Source organism: Pelodiscus sinensis, chromosome 13, assembly GCF_052426305.1.
Source record: "Pelodiscus sinensis isolate ZL-2025 chromosome 13, ASM5242630v1, whole genome shotgun sequence".
Taxonomy (NCBI): Eukaryota; Metazoa; Chordata; order Testudines; family Trionychidae; genus Pelodiscus; species Pelodiscus sinensis.
This window is the reverse complement of record NC_143064.1, coordinates 32177920-32196576: the sequence shown is the minus strand read 5'-3', so window position 1 is coordinate 32196576 and position 18657 is coordinate 32177920. Positions and strand designations below refer to the sequence as shown.

At 42.3% G+C, this 18657-nt stretch overlaps 1 protein-coding gene across 1 annotated transcript in view; it reads left to right on the top strand.

Annotated features, from left to right (window-relative positions):
• The window catches only part of BRWD3 (bromodomain and WD repeat domain containing 3), a 126219-nt gene that overhangs the window by 8185 nt on the left and 99377 nt on the right, over positions 1–18657 (top strand). The window contains exons 5-6 of the mRNA XM_075940777.2: positions 3757–3907; positions 6761–6859. Of these exons, the coding sequence (XP_075796892.2) occupies positions 3757–3907; positions 6761–6859 (250 nt within the window). The remainder of the gene's footprint in view (positions 1–3756; positions 3908–6760; positions 6860–18657) is intronic.

Here is an 18657-nt window from a genome sequence, read left to right as displayed (position 1 = left end):
AGAGAGAAAGGTATTGGAAATCATTGTACATAAGTTTGTTTGCCTCATCTCAAGAAAATAACATTGCTTGACCATAGGGTGCTTGCATTTTCAAACCTTTAATTTTAAGCGAAGGTGGTTGAGCACATGGTAGCTTTACAGCCACAGGTGGATTCGAACACCAGTTTAATCCTGGGTGAGTTCAAGATTCTGACCTTTCTTTTGAATTGAGACTTTACTCATCTGGTTCCTGCCTTATATGAGGGCTCGGCAACCTTTCTGGAGTGGCATGCCAAGATTTAACCCTCCTCTTCTGGGCCGCGCCACTCTCCTGGGTGTGGAGGAGGGGCTCTTTCCACGACGCGCCCTAATTGGTCTCCTGATGTGGGCTCTACTCCGGCTTTTTCTATGGGGAGAGGAGGAGCAGTGCATGCTTCCTTCCAAGCCAGATCTGGCGTGGAGCCTTGGAGCTTTCCAGGCCAGCCTGAGCTGCCAGATTTTGGCTTTCAGTGCATATGCATGCCTCCTTCCCCCCATGCCCTATGCTGTCTGTGATTGGCTCCCATCCTGGAGCCTGGAGGCTGTGACAGACCTAGGAAAGTGCCTTGAAGTCACCAACCTAGGTGGAGAAAGGGATGGGGCCAAACTGCCATAATGGGCAGAGCAGCTGATGTATGTTATTTCCGCTTCTGCAAGCAGCGATGATACACGTGTAATGCCGCATTGTGCACCCTGTGGCGGTGTGAGAAAATGCGTAGACTCCCCTCTATGCCCAGCTCAGTCTCACGTCTGTGGGGCATGTGCAGTGAACAGGCTCCCGCTCGTTCCTTCATGCTTCCGCAGGAAGCCAGCTCTGGCACCAATCTTGGAAGGGAGCGGGGGCACAATGCTGGATAGCCAGCACAGGCTCCCTGTTGCGGGTTGGATGCAGCAAGGGGGAGCCTGTTCATTGTGCTTGCCACAGAAAATCATCTTGTATGCCAGCCCCCTGCCTTATATAATGATCAATTAGCTTTTTTGGTCCTTTTGCACTTAGTTGCTTTTTAATACGGTTGACTATTAATTGTTGCTTTGGCAGCCAAGGGAATTTGAGTTTGTGTAAAAGTCATAATACAGAGGGGGGAAATCTATCATTGATGACAACTGTCTATTCACAAGAAATTTGGTATGCAGGGTCTCTTTGAAAATGAGATGCTATTTCCTGTATTAAATACCTATGACTATGAGTGAAGTGAGAGCTCCTCAAAGAAGAAAGTGGGATTTCAGACCTTCTGATAAATATGCTAGTGAGATGCAAGTTACTACTTCCTGCACCACAATTTCACTAAGTTAGTCTCTAATCGTATGCTCCATTAGGAGCCCAAAGGACTAATAGATAGTCTCTAATCTTAATGAGTTTTCCAAATGGATATGTTGGAACTATCCACTAGAGAGGTAAAAAACACGTAGAATAGTTAACCTGTTAAATGATTTGTTTAAGTGGATAACCACCGGCTGTGGGCAGCTGGGGACTGTTCCAGCCCCGTCATGGCCACTAGTGATGGGGGCTGCCCCTGGCCTGCCATGGCCCTGCTGGCTGGGCTGCCATGGGGGGCATCAGGCTCCAGTTAATCGGTAAGCATGTCAGTAAGGCATATGCTTACAGGTTACCCAGTTAACCTATAACAACCCTGTTGTCTACTCTCCATTTCTGGGAATAAAGAAGTCTTGCATGTGGATAGAAACTCATTTTCTTATTTTCCCATTTATTGATCAGCCTCTTTCACAGACAGTGAGCAATGTTAAGAATTTAGTCACTTTTGAATTAATTATATTATGGTGACCCTTAATAGAATAGTATACTTTTGTGATGGAGACTTGATGGTTGAAGCTCCCTTCTAGCACTGGTTTCAGCTGTTCTTTTTCATTGCTTACTGCAGCTTGTTTGCTGACTAGTTTGGGCAATCGTGGTCCTGTTACATTCACAGTGTGTTCTTTATGCTGGCTGTTTATGAAGTGACAGATTAATTTTATTCAACTCCATTTGCTCTTTAAATCCTTAAATGTAATGAAAGCAGGATGTGGGGTATTGGGTGTGGCTTTACTGATGACCTCTTCCAGGAGCCTGATCTTGATATTAAATCCAGAATCTTCGGGAGAGCTCAATATTGTTGGTTGCTCTGAGTGCTATTTCTCCTTTTGAGAAGCAGTGGTTGCTTGGGTGGTGCTGAAGTGCATTGTGTTACATTGTAGTAGTTGTTAGAAAATCCTCCTTTTTCATGAGTTAATAGATGTTAGACATTACTTGTGGAAGTATATTGTTGAGAAAGTGACTCATGTTATGCCGGTATAATACCACTGCTGTTGACCAATTGGATCCAAATATCATGTATTACCCATTTTATAAACTGTCCAGATTGAAACGTGGGGTGCTGTTTGTGTGCATATTGTTTCTTTTTAATAGATGGAATGTCAGAACTTAAAATAAGTAGTTAGGTCTGCTGTTTGGTGAAATGAAAAGACAAATTATAATATAGCAGAGTGAGGTAATACCTTTTATTGGCATAACTTCTTTTGGTGTGAGACACAAGCTTTTGAGATTACACAGAGCTCTTCTTCCATAGACTCATTTTAGTTGTTGAGCATTTCTTCTTAACATTAGAGCATGTGGGATATAAAATACATATGTTTGCAGTGTTGTAGTAGTAGTGTTAGGTCCCAGGATATTGGTGAGATGAATTTTGTTGAGGAAAAAGAAATGTACACAGAACACTTCTTCAGGACTGGAAAAAGTACTTGAAGTGCAAGATAGCAATTACTGATACGTTGTATCCGTTTTCAAATCCACAGTATTTTATTGTGACTGCCCCTTGATTTGACCATTTAAAAAAAAAAAGTAGAAGCGACTGTGGTGTATGTTTTGGAAGAAAAATTTAAATTTAAAATCTAACAAATGTTAAGTGTTATGTATTCGAAGTAGTAAAAGTAAGACCTGCATAGGAAATTCCAGATGGCCAGATGCTACTTGCTTGCTATTCATACTGTCTAATGAAGATGATTATTTGCTTCATTTTGTCTTGGGTAATAGGCTATTTTTATTTAGGAAAGGGCAATATTGAAGAAGAATGCAGATGATTTTCTTAGGATGGGATATCTCACTTAATGTCAGGTCTTCATGGTACCCATTCACAACAGCTAAAAACTGAGCAGATAGACCTTGAAGTTATTGTAATGTTTTCAGGTTCCTCCCCCGCCCCCCCCCCCATTGTTTAGGTTTTATACAGAATGTGTTTGCAACAAGAGCATGGGGTTAAAATGTGGCAGGTGAGCAAGGCCATGGTTTCTTAGCTGAGTAATTTATTCTTATGTGAAAAGAATAAGCCTGTGTGTTAACGAGAATATCTGATTCCCAAATTGCACTCTGCTTACTCAGAGTACTGCATTGAAAACACTGAAGTTTGAGGTTTTGTTTATTCCTGTATGGCTTTCAAAGTTTTAAAGTAATCATGTAATAATAGCTTAAATCATAGTTTCAAGTGAGTTGACTAATGGCATGCTCTTACTGGTCAATTTTCTTAATGTCCAAGTTGCTTACAGGGCTCTCTTAGATAATATGAATCATACCCACTGTAAGTTTTAAAATGTTTTGTTCTTGCTTGTCTGTGTACTTACATTATTTAAATATGAACTGAATAAATGTTAAGTGAAAAGCTCAGATGAAGAAGAGAGAATTTTTTCTACCTTCCCCCCAAACGAAGGAAAACATAAAAATGTTATGTGTTGTTTCATGTGTTTTAGGTGGCAGCCAATGCGCACATCCCTCCAGATTACCTTCTGAAAATCTGTGAGAGAATTGGGCCCCTCTTAGACAAAGAGATTCCACAGAGTGTTCTTGGAGTGCAGACTTTACTAGGTGTGGGACGGCAATCTTTACTAAGGGCGGCAAAAGGTAAGATTTCAAATCCATATAATTACAGCTGACGTAAGCAATTTAAAAATTGATTAATATGTAATGCAGAGTATCTTCTGTGTTGTAGTCTAAGGCCTTTGCGTACTTAGATGAGAGGTTCTTGTGCTATTTGACTTGGTCAGTTTCTATTTTCTAATTTCAGGACTTCTGAAACAGAACTACTAGGACAAAGAGTGGCCTTCTCCATGGCCAGGTTTTCACTAGAAAAGTTTTGCCAGTATATCTATTCTGGCAGACTCTCCAAGTATAGATGAAGCATATAATGGCAAAATAGTGCATTCACTGATAGGGCTTATTCTAGTTCTAGAAGTGAAATGAGCTATACTGGAAAAAGCCTTTTTATGCCACTATAGCTGTGTGCACTAGGATTTCTGCCAGTACAACTTTGCAAAAAATCCATTATCCCTAAATATGCCAAAGGTGGCACTGGCTTGAGATTATGTCTTCAGTAGCACTTTAGTCGATAAACCTTTTGTTGGTTGGGGTGTAAAAAAAATACCAAAAAGACACCCCATACCCTCACTGATATAAGTTCACTGGTGCTTTTGTCAGTGAAACTAATGCTGGTAAGATGCGGTTGTGGTGGTGGTATTATTTTTAACACCCCTGTCCAACAAATATTTTTCTGATAAAAGTGCTAGTGTAGACAATGCTGTGTCAGTCTAGAGCGGCTACATGGGAGATCATATATCAAAACAGCTGCAGTAAGAAGAGCCATTTCTATACTTGTAAGCCATCAGCTACTGCTATCCTGAGGACTGGGAATCTTGAAAGGTTGCTAGTAATGTATTAATTATATTATTCCATATTCTATTTTACTTCAGTATTTTATGGTTTGGGTTTCTTCACAAACTCAATATCCAAACTCCACCATATAATAGAAATAATCAGTCCCTGTTAACAGTAAGCCCCCTCCCCCATTGTTCTGTCCTATCAAACCTTCCTTTCCCTCTCCCTTTCAGTCCTTCAAGTTTTTTTTGTTTTTGTTTTTTTGTTTTTTTTAAAGTAGATGAGCTTTGCAGCATATAATGAAGGTCAACAGATTTGGATTACTTCAGAACAAGGGGGAGGCAAGCCCCAAAACAGTGGAAATTCACAGCGATTACCCTACTAGCAGTCTTAACTCTTGTAAATTGAGGAGACTAGTACAATAGTCAGTCAGAGGTGAAAGAGAACTTTTTGAAGAAAAGGCCACATATTGCCACTCATGAAAACAAATGTCAATAAAATCTTATACTGCCCCAGCATTTATTCTCTCTCTGCCATATATGATATAGAAAAATTATTTTAGAAATACTCAGTTATTTTAAAAGATGTTACCGAGACAGTGTTTAATATCCTTGGTTTTATAAAACTAGGCATCTAAGTTACTAAGTGAATGTGACTGTGCAACATTTAAAAGAAGAAATGAATAAATATAAGAGAGCCCTAAAAATAACCTCTAATACCTTGTATGTGTCTAGAAATGTTATAAAAGGTGAAAAGTTACAGTTCCTTCCATGGCTACAAGTGAGTGCTAGGTTCCACTGGGAATCTGGGAGTCTGCTCTTCCATTCAGATAATGTACATGGCTAATTCATGGGCTATCACTTTAAAATTGTCTTTTTAAGTACAGGATAAACTGTTGCAGGACCAGAGCTTAATCTTGCTTGTCTTGGGCCCTGGGCAGGCGTAATATGGTTGAAAAATTCCATATATGTAGGGAGAAGAAGAAAACATTTGGGTGGCAGGTTGATAATACAAAAAATGGTGGCTGTTTGAATCTGGAGCAGGAGTTAACAATGTTAGAATAAGTCTCAGACCATGTGATTATTGAGCAGAGCTCAGATGAGTCAGGCAAAAGTATAGGATAACGTGAAGACCCATTTGATGAATTCATTTATCACAGGGAATTTCTTTCATGTATTTGACTTTCGGTGTAGAGAAAGTATACTGGCCTTGTGCTGTTTGGTGGGTAAACAATATTTTCATTCTGAGAAGTAGTTGTTCTTATCCAGGACAGTCTTATGGATCTTTTAAAGTGCATTTGAATAATATAGATAATGACAGCAAATAGAGAGCATATACCTTTGCTCTAGAAAGCTTAAGATGTACTTCTATATGTAATTATTATACTAAGAGAAAGCTACAGTGGAATTTGGGTTGTGCTTAAATTTTTTTTAGATTTGTCTGGATTTGGACACTCAGTGCTAATGGATTCAATTGGTGTTGCATGATTCCAGCTATCAATGGCATTAGATGTCTGCTCCACAGCCCTTCCTCATCATAGCTCGTTTCTCTTCTTCCAGATGGCCAATAATGGAAAATGCCCAACTCTGATTTCCAAGGCACTTTGTTAAACAGGCTCAGAAAATGCACTATTGTTTCCACTAGAGGGAAGGCTGTCTGAGGCCAACTGGCAGCCAAATAGCTGGAGAACCTTAAAAGAAAATGGCCTTAATTTAAAAAACAATGTTGAGAAAGAAAGAAAGAAATACGTGGCGAGAGTGTGCGTATTTCCATCAATTAAAATAAACCAGATTTGTTTAAACAAAAATCTTATCCACCCCAATCCCAAGTAGAAAGTGTGCATTTATACTGTTTCCCAAATATATCATATACTAGAACTTTTTAAATGCATATCAAGATGGAAAGTTGAGATTTTTAGTGCTCTTTTCTCATGATGTTTATGGAGTTTTATTATTACACTTATATTCTCTGCAATTTTTCCCCTCATCAAATTTAGAGATGTACATTCCAGGATGTATTAGGAAATGAGGGGATGAGCTTTTGGTGGTGTCAAATACCTCTGCAGGTCATTTTCTTGATCTACTGTTAATTTCACTGATCTAGATTGCAGACATACGCTATGGAAGGGATCTGCATTTGCAGCTCTACACAGAGGCCGACCTCCCGAATTACCTGTAAATTATGGGAAGCCACCAAATGTGGGTAAGTAACATCCCACTAAAATATAAAGTGTTTTGGGTATTTTTTGTATCTTTATCAGCTTTTCAATGGAACTTTTGTTTTTAATTCAGACGTTACTTTGTGTTTTCAGTCACTTGTTTTGATGAGTTTCAAGATGAACTCGTCCCAAAAGCTTTTGATTTATTCTATAAGTGTATTGTTTTTTCCATAAGTTTCTGTAGTTTGCTTTCTCATTTTTAAATGTGTGTGCATTCATGTGTGTATGTACATTAAATTATATTGTTGCCCCTCTGACAAGTGATGTACGTCCGAGCCTTACTTGTCAGCTTCCCTTTGGATGAAAAATCAGTGACTTGAAATTGGGGTATGTTTTTTTTTCTCTCTGTCTCTCTCTGTCTCTCTCTCTCTCTCACATTCACACTAACACTCACAGTTGTGGTCAGAAACCACAAACAGGCAATATATTCTTTCAGGAATCTAAGCCAAAACAAAAGTGCCTGGTTCTCTGGGAACAATTCTGCCTCAAGAATTGATTACAGAGATTAAGACAGAGAGAACTGCTTGTTGCAGCTCCCTTAAGAAGAAAATGAATTGCAAAACTAAGAGCACAACCATTATCTCAATCTGAACAGCGCACACACTAAGAAAAAAAACTTTTATGATTGTGTATAATAGCACCAACTGGTAATTCCCACCATAGTTATGAGACGTGTAGGCATCAAAATGTTTAAGCCCATTTTACATAGCTGTATGCCTAATAAAGCATTCCTATCATTACACTGATATTTCCCTCTCCTCAACACTCCAAATGTGCTCTTATTCTGATATAAATAAGTGATTAAATAAAAGCCAAAATAACAAAAAGGATGCTTATATCACAATATGAGTGACCACATTGGGTTTTGCATTTATATAAGTACAGTAAACTTCTGATAATCTGGCACAATTAGGACCCAGGGGGTGCCGGATTATCAGATATGCCGGACTATTGGAAGGGGGGGCTATGAGGGGTCTAGGGTGGTGTGGGGGGGATGCCACCCCAGACCCTTCATAGCCCCCCTTTCTGATAGTCTGGCTCTGCCCCAGGCGTCCCTGATTCAGCCGCTGCTGGTCAGTTTCAGCAGCAACTGAATCAGGGACGCCTGGGGCAGAGCAGCTGGGGTGCTGCCAGATTGGTCCCGTAGCGCCGCCCCTCGGTTGGTCCCTCAGCCCTGAGGAGCAGCGCTATGGGACTAACCCGGCAGCACCCCAGCTGCTCTGCCCCCTGCTTCCCCAATTCAGCTGCTGGTTCAGCAGCGGCTGAATCAGGGAAGCTGGGCGCAGAGCAGCTCCAATTGTCTGGCAGTCGGAGCACTTCCGGGTTCCTGATGGTGCCGGACCACCAGGAGTGCCGGAGCATTGGATGCCGGACCAATGGAGTTTTACTGTATATGGATTTAAATTCACACTTCAGTTTATGCTGAAAATACTTTTCTGCATAGATGGGCTAAAACTTTCACCAGCCATTGTTACAGCAAACCAACTTGATGGCTTGCTGGAGGAAAAACAACTGTCCTCTGCTCACATCTTCTTTATTAGATTATTATTTATTTTATTTTTAAAAATGAATACATACATGCACACTGTTGTCTGCTGAGAACTCTACTGTCACCCTCGCTTTTTTAAAATATAACAAGTTCACAAACTGATCAGGGAAGGTTTCTAAGTTTCTTTAACATCCAGTTCAGTTGTTAATTTAAAATATCCACCTCAAAAATTCAGTGTTCTCTTTTATCTTCCTGTTTTTGTCTGGCAGCGGCAGCCTTGCACGTGGGGGGACTGGGAGCAGCAACCTGATGTATGTGAGGGACTTAGGGAGCAGGAGCTGGTGCTGGCAGCTTTGCAAGCTAGGGGCTGCTCCAGCCTGGCTGGAGCAGTGTCCGTTCCGCCCCTCCTCCCTCCCCCCAGCATCCCACTTAATCAGTTAACCAGTTAAACTTAAGGTCCAACTCATTAGTGATTACCTGGGATTTTACATTCCTAATTTTTACAATTCTTATAGATGTAAATAGGAGTTATACTTATGTAAAGGCTTCTTGATCACACCCTTGATTAGACGATTCAGCTAATCAACATACAGCTTGTTTTGATAATTTGTATTACCATTAGTTAATCATAGTTAACACACCACATTTCTGATTCTTTCTTCATGGCTGTTACGTCCACGAGGTGTATTTTAACTTAGTGACATAACAATTGTAAAATGACTTTAAGAGAGTAAAAAGAAGAATAGTTTTGTTTTTCATGGTTAATATTTTTATGCATCCTTCCTGCTTCATCTCTTGTGATTTCTCTCTATTTCTGAATCTACCAGGGTAAAATGTTGTTAGAGGCAGTTATGTACATTTTCATTTGGATTTATTATATAAATATTGATGTATGGTTACAGAAAGCAGAAAAAGACCCTCTAAGTTGTATGTATGCATAATTTTTGTTAGATGAGATCAGGAACTTGGAATATAATAATGGTTCTCAACCAGGGGTATTTGTATCCCTGGGGGTACATGGAGGTCTTGCAGGAGGTACATCAACTCATTTAGATATTTATCTAGCTGTACACCAGAATACATAAAAAGCACTAACAAAGCTAGTGCAAAACTAAAATTTCAGACAATAACTTATTTATGCTACATTATATTATACACTGAAATGTAAGTACAATATTTATATTCTAATTGATTTATTACATGGTAGAAAGTAAGCAATCTTTCAGTAGTATTATTCAGTGACATTTTTACATCGGATTGTGTAAACAGGTATTTTTTATGGACTTGGAGTATGCAAGACAAATGAGACTCCTGAAAAGGGTACCTCTGTTTGGAAAGGTTGAGAGTCACCGATGTACAAGATGCATGTAAAAACAAACTCACTGAAATGTGGTTATAGTTTAACTATATGCTTACCTTTGGATATGATTCCACAATTCCTACTCGTCCATTCCTGAACTGTTGTCCCAAGTTCCTCCTTGGATAGACAGGAAACCCTTGCCATTTTTGATGGATGTGTTCCTGGCACCAATGCGAATGATAAAATCTGCAAATACAGGGGGCCATGGCCAATGTTCCCTCTAAGACTTTCCCTCCGTGAGCGGAGTGAGTTTTGTTATGTGCATCAATATTGAGCATCAATATTTGTTATGTGCATCAATATTGTGTAAACTGTGTGGATGTGTGCCACAAGGGGAGGGCAAGGTGGGTGAGAGGGGGAGAGGAGAGAGAGAGAGAATACTAAAACAAGGAATAATTAACAAGGTACATGACTTTATTTAATATGAAATGAAATAAAAAGAAAATTAATATGCAAAATGTTCAGTAGCCATTTGGTATCTTACATGTATCTGTTCCTTTTAGACATAAAATAAAATTGTCCATTTTCTTGAGATAGCAAACAAAATATTTTATGATTACTATTGATACATGAAATGCAGATGTACATACAAGTTATTTATACTTTACAATAGATAAATAAGAAAAAGGGAAGAAATAGCAGATGTAAAGGCTTCCAATATAATTTTTCTTATAGTGAGAAAAATATTAACTTCTGTAGTAACTTAGCTAAGGGCTTGACTATGCAAACATTTATTACCAGCTATACAGCCGGTCCCCGAGTTATGAATGCATCAATTTACGACCGTTTGTATTTACAGCCAACCTCTTGTACAGCCGGTCCCCGAGTTACGAACGAAATCCGTACTTACGAACAACCTGGCTGTACGCAAGTGAATGTAATCCGACTTACCAACAGATTGAGTTATGACATAGTGTTTGGTACATAACTTGTTCGTAAGTCAGGGACCAGCTGTAATAATACAGGTTGAAACTCTCATAACTGGGATTCTCTGGTCTGGCAACATCCATGTTCTGGCATGGATGTTGTAGGACCAGAGAGTCCTAGCTGAAGGCAGTAAGGATTCCTGTGGGGCTGGCCGGGCAGTGGGCTGCCCACAGGGAGCTGACAGTGGGGCCGCCCTGCCTGTGGCATCGAGGCCGCCCAGCGGGGTGGGAAGACCTAATGTGTGGCTGCCTAGCAGGGCTGGGAGCCCTGGCAGCGTGTACAGCTGTCCAGGGAGCCCTGGTGGCATCTCCAGCTGCCCAGGGAGGCCCAGTGCATGTGGCTGTCTGGAGCCCCAGCATGCTATGCACGCATCTACCTGGAGCCCTGGTGCTGGGCTGCCCAGTGGAGCTATGGTAGTAATGGCTGCCCAGTGGGTCGGCCGGGCAGTGGGGACAGCAAGAGATGGGGAGCTGGCTGGGATGCTAGCAGTTGGTCCAAGAAGTCTGGTGGCAGGGGTCCAAAAATGACCTCTCCTGGTTCAGCAAAATCCCTCATCTGTGACCAGTGAGGTCCCGAGGAAATGGTGATGGAGGGAGGACTGGGAGGTCTGACAGGCTTCTCAATAGGTGGCATAAATCTACTCGTGGGCTCCTCTTACGTTAGGGCTACTCAACTTTGGAACCCCGGGGGCCACAAGTGATACCCAGCACATGCTGATGGCCACAATTTAAGCATGTCTGCATATATATACAAATGTATGCAAATACATGCAAATAGCTTCTTTCATACTGACGGGCATGAATACAAACATTAAGGCAAGACTACACAACACACAGACCCCATTTAAGTCAGTTCTGCTAATGTTAATAAAATTAAATAATTACCCAATTTTCACTCATATGAAAGCACTTTCAATAAGCAATGACAGTTCAGCAATTTAACTCCTAAAACACGTATCAACAGAAGACCATTATATTGACTACTTTTTTGTTTTGGTGTCACAATTTTAACAAATCAAACAAAAACTGCTAATACAATATTTACTGAAATAACCCCTCTCTCTTACCACAGAGTCAGGCACCCCAATTCACTGCTTTATCCCAATGCACCCACCCATCCCCCAGAGCCAGGCACCCCCAGTTCCTCCTCCAACCAAATCCCTTTTCACAAAGACAGGCACTGGAGTTAGGGACAGGTTCCTGCTGTCCAGCCCGGCTGACTTAGAGATTTGACTGCAGTTTGCATGTGGTCCGCCAGGCACTCCTGGCTTTCTGTAATGCTGCGCGTTCCGCTCCCACCCCAGCGTGGTGCTCTGGGGCAACTGCCCCCCTCACTACACCTCTGCCCGCGCACGCACAGCTACGGCTTTTATCAGTGCTGTGCTGCTCAGCTCTGCTTGTGGGGAGGCTCCGCCGCTTCTTGCCATCCCCCCCACCCCTGCCAGCCAGTAGCAGTAAAGCAGGCAGGCAGTCCGGGAAGCAGCTCAAGGTGCTGTGGGCCGCATGCAAAGGGGCTGCGGGCCGCATGTGTTGAGTAGCCCTGTCTTACATCCTGCGGGAGACAGGTGTCATATGTCCAGATATAAGGAGGCAAGAAGATGGGCTTCCCTTTGCTGTCCCATGTTAAAACAGTTCTTTTATGGATCAGTAACTTAAGGGTGAATATTTTACTGCAGGTAATACAAAAAATTAAACCAGGAAGTTCAGTTTAACATCAAAATACAAGAAACTCCATTGAATCATCAAAATTCACTATTAAAGAATCCAAAGTATCTATCTTAAGTCTGCACACATAACAATGCTCTGAAAAGTTCAGAAACTCTGAAAACATACCTATACATAAAAAAAGCTTATCTGTGACCACGAAAGCTACAGTGCTCTAAGTTGTGCCAAGTTCAGCTCCTTTTTTGACCATGTTCACACTCCACAAAAGATATTTTACAAATACATCACTAGATAAATAACATACTGAAAGCAATTATTTTCTAGTCATTAAGAGCGTACTTCTGTGGTACATGGTGATTCTAGTCTCCTTGCTAGATCAGGCATTCTGATTATGCTTAGCTAACTATTCAAGTTTCATGTCTCCATATGAAACACCATATGCCCAGATTACGAAATTACAGTGTTTACACTAAAAGAGCAAATGTTAATGTTATGACAAAACACAACACCCTAGTGTTGGAGACATGTATATATGCTGTGGACATTGGCGTTAATGTTACATGGCTCATGTTTTCAGTTCTCCACCTATAAGAAAGGGATCTAAAGTAGTTCAAGCACTTGTACAATTGAGCAACTATGTGTTTCTTCTTCAAGTGATTTCCCCATCGGTGCTCGACTCTGGATGCTGGTGTGTCCTCTCACCAGCAACCAGAGATTTTTCTAGCAGTGTCACACTGCACATGTGCCCTGGTGCCTCATCGCACCGTTGGTGTCTGTTAGGCATATGCGCAGCACGACTCCCTCAGTTCCTTCTCTACAGTCCTCGGCGGCAGATAGATCATCTTCTCTTGCCCCTGTTTCAACGAAAAAAACCACAAAAGTATTAAATTCTCTCAGTTTTCCTTCTCATTCCAAGTTTTGATTCTCCCCCAACCCTATAGCTCTCCCTCCCCTCACCCCAAAAAATTTTTCTTCATAGTCCACCTGCTCTTCCTGGATCATGCCTGGATCCTCAGGCTTTAAACACCATGAGTCTTGCTAAGATTCTATGCCTGTATCTGATGGACATGCCTCATGCATAAAGTCTCTGGAGACACCCATCAGACACAAAAGTGTGCTCATTGCTCAAATCTTACAGCCAGAGCATGCTGGGACTGTGCCAACAGGCTGAAAACTTTTTTGTATGAAAAGTCACTCCAGCCAGGGCGTGAAGATTTGCCATCCATCTCAAAAACACTAAATGAGCTGAAAGGTATGGACAAAGTCTTTCCCTCTACCTGCAAGTCAAAGGAAAAAACCTAGGTTTCCCTGGGCAGATCGTTACCCTTGGCACTGAGGTTGATGAGGGTAAGCATTGGAGACAGACCTGGCACTTTGGGCATGGCAAGGTCCAAGGAGCTGACACCACACAAGAGGGCATGCACGGAGCCCAAACACAAACAATTGGCACCTACCATACTGGCCGAACCTGCCATACTCCCCAGGCACAGACCAACACCAGAGGCGGCACTGGATGTGACACCCAAGAGACCCCACACTGACATGCCTCCTCTGAAACATCCGTCACCAGTGGTGCTAGTGGCACCAAGCACTGCGCATCCAAGCTTGGCACTGCCACGAGAGAGCCCAAGACACCATTCTTCTTCAAGTAGCTGACCTCTTCAGCACTGCCTTCTCCATGCTGTTCAGTACAATCCGTGCATGCACACAGATCACCAGTTCCACCAATCTCCCCTAGCAAAGCTGGCACTGGACCACGCAGCACTCCAGCCTGACTCAGCGATATCCACCCTGGAAGTCTGGTCCCACTACATATGCTTACCTGCCTCCACCACCGGCATGGTATACACACTACTACCCATACCCACCGCCTCCCTATCCCAAGCAGTCGCATCTTTGAGACTCAGGATCTTCTCTCAAGGGCCACCACACAACTCCCTCAACAACATCCAGAAGACCACCCCAGTCTCCCCAACCCACACCATCTGCCACAACGTTGAATTCTCTGGAGCCCATCCAAACTGACATCAACTATTTCCTGTTCGAAGGGGAAGGACTGGTCCCCCCGTACAATTCTTTCTCCTGACCAGACGAAGCTGTTATTTCTACCACTCCTCCTCCACATGACTATTCTAAACAGTTTCTAGAACTTCTTAAAAGAGTTGCTCTAGTGCAGGAACGGGACCTGCAGGAGGTCCAGGAGAAACAATACTGCCTTTTGCACCCCTTACAGCCTCCCACATCCTCCAGGATCACCCTCTCTATGGAAGAGGCCATTATGGACCCCCCGATAACATCTGGCAAACCCCAGCATCCATTACCCCACCAATAAAAGGGTTGATTGCAAATATTTTATTACACCAAAGGGCATGGACTTCCTCTTTATGCATCCTCCCCCAAATTCCTTAGTAGTCGACTCAGTAGACACAAAATGAGACAGCCTGGCATGAAGTCTATGCCACAGGATAAGGATCACAAATGAATGGACATCATGGGACACAAGGTGTACTCATCAGCCACCTTGATCCTTTATGCAGCAAATGACACTACGATGCTGGCAGACTACGATTACTCCAACTATTCCAAACTCCAGGAGCTCCTACAATTTCTGCCTGAGCATAAGAAGCTGATCCTGCTCAATTTTATGCAGGTAGGGCATACGATCGCCCGTACGGCATGACAGTCTGCCATGGATGTGGCCGACAAAGCAGCCTGCGTCACAGCTTCAGCTATTGTGATGTGCAGAATATCATGGCTCCAAGCATTGGGAGTACCAAGGGACCTGCAGTAGAAAGTCGAGGATCTCCCCTTCTACAAGATCAACCTGTTTAACTGCAAAAATGGATGAAGCACTTCATCCTATGAAGGATTCCTGCACAACCCTCTGGACTCTGGACATGTACGTACCCCCTTTCAAGAGAGCCTGATACAATATCTATCAAAGACCCAGAGAACTGTACCGATCCCAATCCAGGTATGACTTCCATCAAAAATACAAGCCCCAATAGCATAGACCTCAACATCAACATCAGCATCAGTCCTCAACAGCTCAACCTTCTACATCAAAAAAGCAGATCTGAAGGTTTGGTCGAGAGCCAGAAAGACATTCCTCTGTGGTCACACCACCAACCAATCATTTACAGTTCAACCATTGCCTCCTGCCCTTTTTACACCAATGGGTATAAATAGCATCGGACCGATAGCTATTGGAGCTCATCAAAGTTGGTTATTCCATCCCCTTCACTATTCTTCCTCCTACCTATCCCCCTCACGCTGTCCCTCTTCAGGGATCCCTCTCATGAGACCCTCCTCCAGCAAGAGATGCTTCATCTTCTACAAATAGGTGCCATAGAACCAGTACCAACTGCATTCCAACGGTATGTCTAGACTACATGCTCCTTTCAAAAGAGATCATCCAGACAGCCACAACTATTTTTAGAAAAAGCGATCCACTTTTTCAAAAGAGAGCACCCAGGCAATCTAGATGTTCTTTTTCAAAAAAGCCTTGTTTGCTTTCAAGAACGTCTTTTTTTGAAAGAGCTCTTTTGAAAAAAGGCGTTCTTCCTCGTAAAATGAGGTTTCCCCACTGTCGAAAAAACTGCCACGTTCTTTCAATTTAATTTCGAAAGAACGCAGCGGCAGTCTAGATGCAGGTGAAGTTTTTTCGAAAAAAAGGCCACTTTTTTTTGAAAAACCCCTGTAGTCTAGACATAGCCAAACGAAGAGGGTTTTACTCAACATATTTTCTAATGCAGAACAAGAATGGGGAATGGAAACCCATTCTGGATTTGAGGAGACTCAACAAATATCTCTCTTACCAATAGTTCAAAATGGTGAACCTAGCAACAATAATTCCATCACTAGATCAAGGAGATTGGCTTTCACCTCTCGACCTCCCAACAGGCATTTTCTATGATTCAAAGTTGGGACGTGTTGTGTGATTTGATTTTTAGATCCAAGGGAAACTAGGACATTCCAGAGAGACTTTACCACTTACTTATTTATTGAAAGCTTTAAGCAGTTATATAGTTGTTTAAATTTTACAAGCCTTAAAAACAATTATTATAAAATTTATAGTATATAATATTTACATTGTAAAGCAATTAATACAGTGCACAGCAATGCAAAAGCAATTAATAGAAGATTATTATTATAATACAATAATTAAGCTTAGTTCACTTACACTTCACCCATATGCTACCTACAGTACCAGGCAGGAGATCATGGTCCTTTTGATTCCCACGCGTCGGAACACCATACACAGGGGTCACCGGTGTGAAGGGGTCTATTACTTCCAGTTACAATGAGCAGGACCTGTGGATCAATCCTGCTCACTCCCTCCCATCGATTCTTTTTACTAAGCCCATTTTATAGCAAAGCGAGACTTGGTCGTTCTAATAATATCTATCAATCAACTGCATATTGTGTAAGATGTAAATGTGCCAATATTTGGGGTACATCCAGGATGTTGCAAGACTAAGTGCTTAATTAACACCTCTATGGCTGTATCTAGAATTTTTCGCTTATCAAAAATGGGCTGTATCAGTACCAGGTTGTTTCTGGTCTTCTTGGCCTGGTCTCGCAATACTATGCAGTTTCTGCATGATTGTGCAAGCATTCCTGCCTCTCAAAGCTTCCCCGCCTACTCTGCATGCTTATGTGCACCAGACTTGAGACCGGTCTAGAGTTTGCTTTGTTAGAGATCCGTACTTTGGACAGGGCAAGGCCTGACAAGACAGACGTTGTTCTGGTCAAAGGAGGGCCCTCCAGGCTCCCCTACAGGACACAATGCTACCAATATTGAGTGCTCCCTTTTGGGCTCTCACCAGCTCCCAGAGTTTTTTTCCAAGACTCTAGCTCTTGTGGTGGCATCCCTATGCCATCAGGGCCTACATCTACACAGCTTCCCTCTTCCGCAAAAGGCTATGCAAATGAAGCGCCGATTAGCATATTGTCACACTTAATTTGCATAATTAATTAGGAGTAGTTTTTGCTTGAGGTTTTTCCGCAAAAAATGCACCATCTACACAGTGCCTTTTTGCGCAAACACCCCCTCTTGCACAAGAGCCATTCTTCCTGAAAAAATAAGGAAGAACTGCTTTTGCGCAAGAGGGGGTTTTGCGCAAAAAGGTGCTGTGTAGATGGTGCCTTTTGCGCAAAACCCTCTTGTGCAAAAATGGCTTGTGCAAAAATGGCTCCTAATTATTATGTAAATTAAGTACAGCAATATGCTAATACTTACTTCTTTTGCATAGGCTTTTGCAGAAGAGGGAAGCTGTGTACACGTTGCCTGGCAGTCATAATAGTCCCATACTTAGATGATTGTCTCATAAAAAGCACATCCTCCCGAGAAACACAGGACATGGTCAAGATCACCATAGGCCTTCTACTCCAGCTTGGTTTCCATATAAACTACCAGAAGTCCATGTTCCACCTTACTCAAACTCTAGAATTTATAGAAGCAAACATAGACACTGACGCAGCCAGAGTAACCCTGCCCACGCACAGATTTGAGGCTCTTCACCACCTCATAGTGGTTGCACACATGACCTCTATCACAACAGTCTAAGAATGCCTCAAAATCCTAGGCCATATGGCCACCACTACCTATGTAGTCTAATTGGCCAAACTGCATATGAGGTGCCTCCAATGTTGGCTTGCACTTTACACCATTTGTTTTCAGTTCATTGGACTGATGGATGCATCCACACAATTTACTACGTGGCATAGCATTCCATCATCTGATCCCAACAGTCACCATCACAACTGATGTGTCCCTCATGAAATGGGAAGCCCATCTTGGACCCCTCATTGTCCAAGGCAAATGGTCCTTCCGTGAACGAATGTTCTACATCAATCTTTTAGAACTCAGAGCTGTGCACTATAAATGCAAACACTTCCTGCACCACATAACACACAGGACAATCAATATCATGACCGACAGTACAACTTGCATGTATTATATCAACCGACAAGGTGGGGCCCGGTCGCCATCCCTATGAACGGAAGTTCTCAGACTATGGAACTGGTGCTTGGCGCACCAAATTACCCCTATTGCCACTTACCTCCCAGGGTACTAAATGTCAGAGCGGATGTGCTCGCTCACAAGTTCTACGACTATCACGAATGGGAGATAGGTGTTCAAGCCCTCAATCATGTTTTCTGCCAATGGGGGCAACCAGACATAGACCTCTTTGCAACCAGAACCAACCACAAATGCCACCTCTATTGCTCCAGAGCAGCCCTCGGAAAGGGTTATCTGGGAGATGCTTTCTCCCTCAAATGAGATGCACCTTTATGCATTCTAATCCCTTTCCTTGGGCCACAAGATCATCACCAAGA